General features: G+C 36.1%; 1 protein-coding gene across 2 annotated transcripts; it reads left to right on the top strand.

Annotated features, from left to right (window-relative positions):
* Positions 1 to 210: 210 nt before the first annotated feature.
* Positions 211 to 10,280, top strand: CRYGS (crystallin gamma S). Of its 2 annotated transcripts, none has more exons than XM_081954470.1 (4): positions 211 to 1,104; positions 3,962 to 4,005; positions 7,183 to 7,425; positions 9,842 to 10,280. In XM_081954470.1, the coding sequence occupies exons 2-4, from the start codon at positions 3,985 to 3,987 to the stop codon at positions 10,112 to 10,114; spliced, it is 537 nt and encodes a 178-aa protein (XP_081810596.1). In that variant the 5' UTR covers positions 211 to 1,104; positions 3,962 to 3,984; the 3' UTR covers positions 10,115 to 10,280. The 2 variants fall into 2 exon arrangements, with proteins under 2 accessions (XP_081810596.1, XP_081810597.1); XM_081954471.1 differs by lacking the exon at positions 211 to 1,104 and adding an exon at positions 2,430 to 2,452.
* Positions 10,281 to 10,813: the final 533 nt, after the last annotated feature.

Here is a 10,813-nt window from a genome sequence, read left to right as displayed (position 1 = left end):
GACAGCAGCACCAAAAATCTCATAGTGCTACAACCAGAAGTCCCCAAAAGCTAGAACCACTCAGTCTTTCCATGGTCTGAAACAGCATCCTGTTGTTTGTTAGGTATTTGTGATTGAAACTATCAAATAAACTGCTACTACCGTGTGATTGGAATGTGATGAGACTGCTGATTCAACAATTGAACTATCTATTTGTTTTGTTATAGTTCTGGAGATGCACTGTGCCAAGTGAAAAGTATTTCCCTCATAATAGACTGGGGCCAACCTGAAGTTTAGAAACATGAATTTGCTTAATGGCATTATCAAGAAGGAAATGGACGTTACTGCATATTTCACACTGTATGATATCAGTTGCTCTGGATCTTTATAGGAGGACACTTCATTGTATACTTGAGAGAAAAATGTAGCTTCCTAGCATATTTAAATGTGCAGGAAAAGGTGTTATTTTCTTGATGTAAAGATAGTGGTACTGCTCTGACTGCTGGGTGAATTATTTTTTGTTATTAATTAAATATTGTTTATATTAATGTTTCTAAATATATTTTTATATCGGTTGTTTAGCACTTATGGGATGAAATGTAATTAAATTGACACAATGATATTTTGTGCCTCATTTTCTTTTTTCAGATTTAATGATGTACTTATTACCATCTGTATATTTTGGGAAAAGGCTCTTGGATGCAGTGGATTGAATTCAGGCTTTAAAGTAGGCCCATTGAACTGTACAGATTTAACTAACCAGTCAAAACTAAATTGCTTAAGTGGTCACTTTTAATATTACTAAGTTTATTTATTTATTTATTTATTGAATGTATATTGTCGCTAGTTCGCCCATGGCGACTTAAGTTGCTAATTCTTCCATTTTGAAAGAAGTAGGCAGATCTAGGGATATTTTTTTCCTAATTTTTGGAACACTAGAATTTCAGGTCAGCTATTGAAGCTGGCATATGGGAGTTTCAAGGTAGAAAAGAAGAACTATTTCTGTGAGGGGCAGAGGATTGATTTTTTTAAAGGCTTCTTCAGTGTTCACCAGCAGATAAAGGAAGCAGACTCCCACTGATGTTCTCCTGAACTCTCCCTTGAAAAGATGAGCTCAACCCACAGGTAATATTGGATCTTCAAGACCTACAGTATATCTTGTTAGAGTTATGCTCGATGCATTTTCTAATCTCTCTTTAAAGCCATTGGAGTTAATCATCCTGCTTTTTTGTCTTATGTGTAATGTGATTTATTCCACAAGTTAATTATGCATCACAGAGGAAGTGTTTTCATTTGTTCTAAATCTCCTTCCAAACACCTGCATTAGATGGCTGGTAGTCCTTGTGTATTAGAATGGGGAGAATTTGCTTTCACTACCTGCTAAGCGTAATTTCATATTTGTATGAATATATATATATATATATATATATATATATATATATATATATATATATAATTACATCTATACTAGTCTCCATTTATTTATCAGTACAAATACAACATATATGTATGTATGTATGTATGTATGTATGTATGTATGTATGTATTTGTGTTACAACCCCTGGTATGCCTAAATATGGGAGGAAGGTCACTACAAATACAACATATATATATGTTGTATTTGTACTGATAAATAAATAAAGGGAGACTAGTATAGATCTATTTCGAGCTAATTAGCTCTCATCAGCTAGCCATACCCTTACTGGGATTTGAACCCGGGCTGTATATATCTTAGGCAGGAGTCTTAGCCACTAAGCCACAGGTTCTCTTCCTTATCAGTTGAGCCAGGGAAATAGGTATGTATTTGTGTTACAACCCCTGGTATGACTAAATATGGGAGGAAGGTCACTACTCCCTCTTTCTGTCCTTCAGCTTATCACAGAAGACCATGCAGGCAGAAAACCATTTTTTATTTTATTTTTACTGTTGCCTTTTTATATTTGTGTTGTATTTGTACTGATAAATAAATAAAGGGAGACTAGTATAGATCTATTTCGAGCTAATTAGCTCTCATCAGCTAGCCATACCCTTACTGGGATTTGAACCCGGGCTGTATATATCTTAGGCAGGAGTCTTATATAAAAAGGCAACAGTAAAAAAAAAAATGGTTTTCTGCCTGCATGGTCTTCTGTGATAAGCCGAAGGACAGAAAGAGGGAGTAGTGACCTTCCTCCCATATTTAGTCATACCAGGGGTTGTAACACACATACATACATACATACATACATACATACATACATACATACATACATTCCCTCAGTTGTGTTCTTGTAGGAGCACATACTCACATGGTTATGTGGAGGTTAGCAAGCCTGTGTTTGAAACCTGTGTGCTGCCATGGAGTGGAGTGAGCTTCTGTCCTTTGCTCCAGCTCCTGCTAGGGGTTTAAAAGGAGCCCCCAGCTGGGTGTTCCCTGGGCAATTATGGCTAATACTTTCAACTCGGAAAGGCTTAGGTGCTTCTGACACAAATTGTGAGTTGTCTTTTTCCAAGTTAATGAGTGCTAAATATTTCTTATAAGAAAATAAGCAAGGTTGGCTTTTTCTGCACTTTTCCAGTTTTGCTACATTTTTTTTCAAATGCAAGACCAAAATAGTTCTGCAAAAGTGGCTATATATAAAAGGATTTTTATTTTCTGTCCCTTTTATAATGATCTTAGCATGGGATTTTCTTTTTTACAATTGTATATATTGGAAATACACAGTTTACACCTCTGAGGTGATGCAATGTAGGCAACAGTATGTTGATTTGCAAGTTAATCTCTAGGTTAGATATCCTAGTTTGCATAGAATGGTGTAAGCATGCTCTAGAAAAACTTGGGTTTTGTTGTTTTAAGGCTTACTCTTTTCCTAGTGAATTCAGGGGGAAAAAGATGAACTATGTCCACTGTCTCCATGCCCTCTTGAACTATTCTGAATTCTGCTGAACATTTCTAGAATATTGCCTATTTACTATCCTTGGCAGATCCTATGAAGCAGTATTCTAAGACACACATACTGAAATCTTGCTTATAGAATCTTAGATTAAAAAATGACCGATACCCCAAACTATATAATACCAATTTTATATTACAAGTAGTTCTTATTTAACAACTGCCTTGTTTAGTGACTGTTTCCAGTTATGACAGTGATAAAAAAGTAACTATGTGACTACTCCTCATATTTATAACATTTGCAGATTAGTAGAACAAAAGAAACCTGAAATAAGAGGGTAAGCAGAATTGTGGTTTCAGTTAGCAATGATTTAACTTAGTAGTTGGCCCTAATTTTGGTCACTAAATAAGAAGTACCTGTATTTTCTCAAAATGGAATGTTTAAATCAAGTCTGTATAGAAACTACCAGCTATAAGCAGTATTTTTATGAGTCATTCAAGAAATGTTTTAGTTAGCTAAACTTACAACAAAAGATCAGAGCCATTTGTAGCCTTTTCCTTGGGAGTTTGCAAACAAATACATTAAAATGCAGCAGCTAGGGAGATACAGTACTTTACTCAATGGCAAGTGTGTTACTTCATTTAAAACTATTTCTCCATAGAATAATAGCTCACCAGGCTACTTTCCTCATTCATGCATGGTTCCCATGTTTTCTGGCATTATGCTCCACTGAGGCTTCCTTTAGTTGAATCCATCATTATATGTAATCAAAACAGGGGAACTGTTGCCATCACTCAATAGGAGCTGCAAGCACTTTTTATTTTGAGTATTTTTGACAGGAGTTTGGAGTTCTGACTCAGCATTGCATTCACAAGCCTAATGCATTAGAATGAGGAAAAATAAAGGGAGAAATGAAGCAGCGAGGCTTGCTTTTATTTTATAATCCTCTTTGTTGTTCTAGAACTTCTGAATAGCCCCAGAATCACTGAGTCAATTTTGGAATCCCATTTTCATGACAAAGCAAACATTTATCCTAAAAAATGAGCCCATTATAAAATGAGGCTTCCTGGTTTGAGCTCTTGCAGTTACTTCTAGTCTCTTTTCTTTAGGAATATTGCAGCCAACATTGATCATGTTTAAAACTGGAAACAGGGTAAGTTATGGTTTCAGTCTAAGGAGATCTTTCTTTGTCCTTTTGTTTGTAAGAAGATGACATCTCAAGATGCAACCTGCTGGTGAGCTTGGCAGAACTGAGATAAAAAGCAGAGTAGACGAGGGAGATGTTTCCCATCTTCTGTTAGAAAGCAAACTGCTAGGGAATAAATGAATGCCTGAAACTCTTAGTGGATTTTTCTAGCTTTCATCGAAACAGATACTATTTTGTCAAATTAAGGCCTGTCCGCATCATTGAGAGTATTCGATACATCCTACTTTTTTGATGTTTGTTTGCTTCATTCTGTGGAAGATAAGAAAAGATATAGAAGTTTTGAGATTTACTGGGGTGATCTTGAAATGAAGATTTAGTCTAGCACTAGGACCAGTATGTTCCACGCAGAGAACAAGTATTTCCAGCTGTTGAAATATTTGTATAAGTTACGGAGTAAATCTAGCCAGACAATCACTTTAGTCTGCAGTGCTACCCAGGTACAGATATTTCCTTCATGTTAGTCAACAGGTACCGTAATTGTTTATTAACTGAGTAAGTTCAAGATTAGAAACTGGGCAGGGCAGTTCATCACTATCCACAGCTTACTGTGAGTGAGGTTAAATGAACAACAACAACAAAAGATGATTTCCTTGGCGCTTTGGATTTTGGGGATGATTTACAAAAAACTACCCCTGAACAGTTCCTTGAGAATGGCTTACCTTAAACTTATGAAAAGAATATACTCTGAACAATTAACTGAAGGCGTTTGTTTGAAATTGTATCACTCAATTTGAAGTAGAAAAGTACCTAGTTGGATGCTTTCCCGTGCTTGTTTTAAATAAGGTGCCCTAGAGAGGTTCAAGTTTAACTATCATTCTGATACATAAGTTGAAAACTTTTCAAAATATGTGCAGAGAAACTGTTGTTCACAGGAAGAAGCTTCCAAACACAAATTTCCCATATCTTCTAACAGATCTGTATTAGGCAAAGTTCAGGGAAACTTTGCACAACATTGTTTTGTCTTCTACATCTGAACTGTTTCTCCTTTTCTACATTAGGCATTTACATTTCATGTGTTATTGCTGCTGTGATATTTTAGTACCTATTTGTGTGTGATCCCAATATCTTCCCCCGAGTTTCTGTTCTGTGTCTTATTCATTTACTTCATTAGTTGTATTTCATCTCTGTGGAAATGCTAGTAGTTCCTCATATTCCATATTCACCGCTATAGTATTTTCTCCAACCTGTGAACTTATTAGTACAAAATATCACAGTTCCATTTCCCCTTGCATCACTTTTTTAGTGAAAATTCCCATTCAGATATATTTGTACCAATAAATATTTTAATCCGAGGGCAAATGGCAGCTTGGATTCGTGCACTTTTTATTAGGAAAATAGCTCTCGGTGTGTCTCTGTGAAAGCTTCTGAAAGTCTAACCCCCTCCTCTTCTCTCCCCAGATAGTTTGCTTTTTAAAAAATTTTAAAAGGACAAAACACGTACGAAATTTAACATTCTTAAAGGGCCAGTTTAGATGGAACGTTAATCAAAGTAAAGACTTTCATCCTCTGAAATGTAGAGCAGTGATAAATTCCAGTTACTATAAAACTCAGTACAAACTCAGGAGATAAATTCAAGCAGGAATACTGCTGGGAGAAAATGTTTGTTCCTGTAACTGGTATAGGTTCTAGCTTTTATAGTGAAAAGTGAATATGTGAGCAATCGGACCCTTTGGCCAAACCATCTTATGTGCAGCTTTTATTTAAACTATTTCTATATTTTTCAAAACCTTGATTCAAATAAGACAGCTAGTTAGGGACTTGGAGAGGTCTTCCATGTGTTCATACTTCTGGATATATTGTATGAATTGGGATTGTGTGCCTTGATTTTAGGATACGTCTGGAAAGGGCAGATGCTCTGGGTAACATGAAATTCCCTATTTATACCCCAGATATTGTGTATAGCTGGATGAAGAAAAGAACATAAATTAGATTAAAAAAATAAAATATATCCTTGGGTTGTGGGATCCTTGGTGCTCTCAGAAAGCACAAAGGACTCTACAGTTCAACCCTGAGCAAAAATATTCTTTTCTGTCATGTCCTCAGTTTGGTGCTAAAAGTATGAAAATAAAATAATGTATATGTGACAGATATTAATTTAGAGCCATAAAGTCTTGAGAGCTTCAGAAATTATCTTCCATTTATAATCTTCCTGTGTAGTAAAAATAGTAATAACCACAATAGCAATAATATATCACATCTATGTCTTGTATTCTGGAAGATTGAGTGTTATACTGTATATGGATATTTTCTTCATTTTTTCCCCTTAACAACAAAGTACCAGGGAACTCATTGAAACTTAAACTATGTCTTTTGATCCCAATCCTCAACCTGAGTCACTATATTATACTACAGTACTTTCTTTTTTCTTACCCAAATCAAAGACAACCAACGGAGAGCTATTAAAAACATCACCTGGAACAATCTTGCAACCCAATTTTACCCTCTCTCCCCATGATATTGGCCTTATTTTGTCTCCAAGCTGTAATTGAAATATTGCATATTGCTGTTCTTCATGCTGCAAAATGCCAGGCAGCTCCAAAACACTGAGAGTGACAAAGTGTCAGAACAAGGCATTTTTATACTACCAAAGCTGAGATCTGTAAAACTGTATTCTGTGGAAATATTCAAAGGAGGGAAAGAGAGAATTGTGTATTTAATTGGTAGTGCTAATAGCTGTTCATTCAGAAATCATTTCACCAAAATTGGATGCTGCTGCAATGAGTTGATGCCATAATGAATCTTTTTGATTATTTGGGGATAACCAGCATGTCCCATGTCAGTGTATCTTTTCATAAACCTTCTGTTAAGTTGGGCAATATCTTGGCACTTAAAAATCAGTTTGGGATTTTTTTTTCTATTTTAAACACCAAAATAAACTTAACATATATTATATTTCCCTATACTGTAGGTTTAATGCATGGGATCAAAAGATATAATTAGATATCATCAACAGCTTTGGCATTTAGTTATCCAAAGTACCAACCAATAAAAGGAATATGGTACAAGCTCAGGTGCAACTCCCATTAATAATTAGAGGCAAGACTTTCTCTGGGTAATGCTCCTCTGCTACACAGAGACTAGTTTTACAGACACATATTTCTCTCTCCTTTGCTTGTATTTCAGATCACTTTCTATGAAGGCAAGAATTTCCAAGGATGCCGCTATGAGTCTGATAGGGATTGTTTGGATTTCCACACTGACTTGAGCCGTTGCAATTCCATCCGTGTAGAAAATGGTGTCTGGGTTGTTTATGAGCAGCCAAATTTTGCGGGAAACATGTATGTTTTAACCCATGGAGAATATCCTGAATATCATTGCTGGATGGGCCTGAATGATAGAGTCAGCTCCTGCAAATCCATTCAGTTGGTGAGTAGGATAGTTTTCATTTCCCTTCAGAGAAACACTCTTTCTTTTTACAAAATATGGTTCTTCTTACTATGTTAGTTCACTTCCAGTAAACTTTCCAGTAAGCTTCCTGGGAAAGAATGTAGACCTGGTCTTGGAAAGAGTAAATGGGAGGTGGGGAATGAACTTCCAAGTGAGGAAAAAGATCACTCAATCCTGAGAAAGAGGAAAGCCTTAGAATAATCCAATATAAAACAGGTGTGTGTCTATATATCCCCACCATCTAGATGCTAATGAGTATGTACACACACACACGCACACGCACGCACATGCACACACACACTTCGGCCCAGAAAAGTTGCAATATACACGCAATTTATAAATTTCATTGAAACATAATAATTTATGTTTAACAGTAGCTGCTTTTATATCCATAATGTCCTTCAATTGCCTGACAGGCCAATATTTCCAAGCGAAGGTCATCTTTTAGAAGTTACACAAAGCATCTTGCTTAGATAAAGAAAGAACTTCTATTTGTAATAACCTGGGTTTAGAGAAATTTCTATTTATTTAGTTGTATCTTTTATTATTTTTACAAATAACTCATGGCAGTGAACATATCTAATATTCCTTCCTAAGGTGGGTTGGACTGAGAGAAAGTAACCGATCCAAAGTCACCCAGCCTGGTGCCACTAGACCAGGGTTGTCAAACTCACATGGTCATGTCACACGGCATATCACGGCTTTCCTCCCCATTTGCTAAAACAGGGATGGGTATGGCCAGCGTGTGATGCATCCAGCCCGCGGTGTGATTTTGACAGCCTTGCACTAGACAAATCTGGATTGCTATTACATTTTAATACAGTTAATAAAAAAGAAAGTTGTATTTGAGCAAGGATGAATCAAAAAGAAAAGAAAAACTCAAGAAAAAACATTAAAATATTCAATGTTAAAATTAAAAATGGTAACAAGACGTTTGAAAAGTAAAAAAAAATGAAGAAAATACTAAAAGAGAAACAAAATAACTAAATTTTACCAGATTTCCAGAAGAAACATATGAAAATAAGGTATAGGAATTCTCCCAAACCAAGGAGTTCCACCCCCCTCTTGAATTAGTAAACTAATGGCAAACCCCCCTCTTGAATTAGTAAACTAATGGCAAGAAAGGGATTCCCACCAAATAAATAGTCCGCCAAATGACGATTGGGATTTTTGAGGCCCAAAACACAGAGCTGTACTTTACATTACTAAACCTACTCTAATGATATAGCCATCTGAAGCGATTTTGGTTGGATGGGCGATTAGTTTGAAGAAAGTGTCCAATTTTAACTGAGCCTAGGAAACATGCTATTTCTGTATGCTTCTCTCCCTAAAATTACAAAGTGTAGAGTTTGCAGTTTTTCTATAGCATGGAAAACACAACTTACTCACATTGGTTGGCATTAGTCTTTGCAATCCATTGGTGTTTGCATAAAGTGATGCTGAGATTCTCTTTTCTGATTTCTCACCCTGCTACTGTTGATGTTCATCTTTAAAGGTCTGAATGTCCTTGGAAGACAAATGCCAAGAGAAATGAGTCTTACTGGCATTGTACATTTGGGACATCAATTGGTTTATATAAACTTTTCTTGAATGGCTCTGTTTCTTCTCTTGATGCACTTAAAGCTTCATTTGTTAACAACTCCATACCATTTACAAAACTCTGATGCCATTCAGCACTGGCTTTGAAAGTTATTCTCATGTGATCTGCTATTATGCTAACTGCTGATCTTGGTCTCACTGCATATATTAAAACCCCATGAATGTTGCTTCACAGAGTGCTATTTTCTGTGCCACTTTCATATGTCTTCCGGTTCTAGTTTCAGCTTTTTTTGCTAATAGAATTTACATTTTTTAAGCTTACCTTTTAGTATATGGACATCTGACAGTTTATTTTTTACACCATACTAATCATATGCAGTTGACACTCCTGATTTTAATTTTACAGTCAATTTTTAGTTTACAAATATGTGCTCTTTTTCTTTGCTGCTCCCTCCTCTCCAAATTTTACCTACAAATAACAAATTTAAACACCAATATTTGTGGCCATTAATTCACCTGGAACTCAAACTGAAGCAGTTGAGAAGCATGTACATTTTTAAAGGGAAACATGGAACATTGTCCAGACTCTTTCATGTACATTGGACGTTGTTGTTGGGCATTATCACATCACATTGTAATATATGGCAGAAATGTTATTGAAATTATAATATTTGTAAAATATAATGAATACATGTAGAATGAATACATCCAGTGGTGTAATGCATATATCTCCAATTGCAAGTTGTTATTTGTGATGATGAATATTGTCCATTTTACATCACATTTTAAGAGAAGGCAGAAAGGTTTGTGTTCAGCTCTTTAGTAATCTTTATATTCTCTCTCTTCTTCATTACAGACTGGTGGAGAGAAATATCAGATCCAGCTCTTTGAGAAGGGTGACTTTAGTGGTCAAATGCATGAATCTGCAGAGGATTGCCCTTCTGTGATGGAGAAGTTTCACCTGCCAGAAATTCATTCTTGCAAAGTTCTGGATGGGGCATGGGTTTTCTATGAACATCCCAACTTCCGTGGCAAGCAGTATTTCCTGGAGAGAGGAGACTACAGTAAACCCGTGGAGTGGGGAGCTGCGACCCCACTGGTTCAGTCCTTCCGCCATATTGCAGAATAATAAATTGCATGGAGTCTGAAGCTGATATGATAGAGACTTGATGCCATACCTGTGGGCTTCATGCTGCCTGTCATTATTCGTGGTATATGTGTCCCTTTGAGTGATCCTTTAAAGGAGATGACTAATTTCTGCACTGCTATTTTGGAAAGATAATTAAATTTATTTAGCATCAAAATCAGAGTGAGACTGATCCTTTTAACCCTGTCTCATATCTCCTTAGTTATGGTTTAGAGTATTGTCTCTCAACTTTGGCAACTTTAAGCTGTATGGACTACAACTCTCAGAATGAGCTGGCTGGGGAATTCTGGGAATTGAAGTCCATACAGCTTAAAGTTGTCAAGGTTGAGAAACACGGTTTAGAGAAAAGATAATAATATGGTTAAAAATGAGAAGTGTGGGGGTATTTGAAGATATTGTTAAGGATCTCCTTTCCTGAATAATTCAAACACTGGTTTAGTAGATAAGAGAATAAGCAAAATCACTCTGAGGAAGCTTTCTCAGATGCCCTCCAGATTTTCTGAGCACAAAAATCCATGAACATGCTGCTTTCTCTCCTTTCACACTGGCAGATCCAATGTCCCCTTTCTCTTTATGTTTAATAATGTAGATGGATGTACAGATGTATATCACAATCACAATCCCTCTTTTCTCTTCACACATTAGTCAAAACCTAGGGAGGACAGAAGAGCCATTTGAAGA

Source organism: Natrix helvetica, assembly GCF_964273705.1.
Source record: "Natrix helvetica genome assembly, chromosome: 5".
In the NCBI taxonomy this organism is placed as follows: Eukaryota; Metazoa; Chordata; class Lepidosauria; order Squamata; family Natricidae; genus Natrix; species Natrix helvetica.
This window is presented reverse-complemented; position numbering and strand designations above follow the sequence as displayed.

What these genes read in the sequence shown, in the direction of transcription:
- CRYGS (XM_081954470.1), top strand. Translation starts at nt 3,985, where the DNA reads ATGTTTAAAACTGGAAACAGG. An exon ending in TGTTTAAAACTGGAAACAGG is followed by an intron (nt 4,006 to 7,182) that starts GTAAGTTATGGT and finishes CTTGTATTTCAG; the next exon opens with ATCACTTTCTATGAAGGCAA. An exon ending in CCTGCAAATCCATTCAGTTG is followed by an intron (nt 7,426 to 9,841) that starts GTGAGTAGGATA and finishes TCTTCATTACAG; the next exon opens with ACTGGTGGAGAGAAATATCA.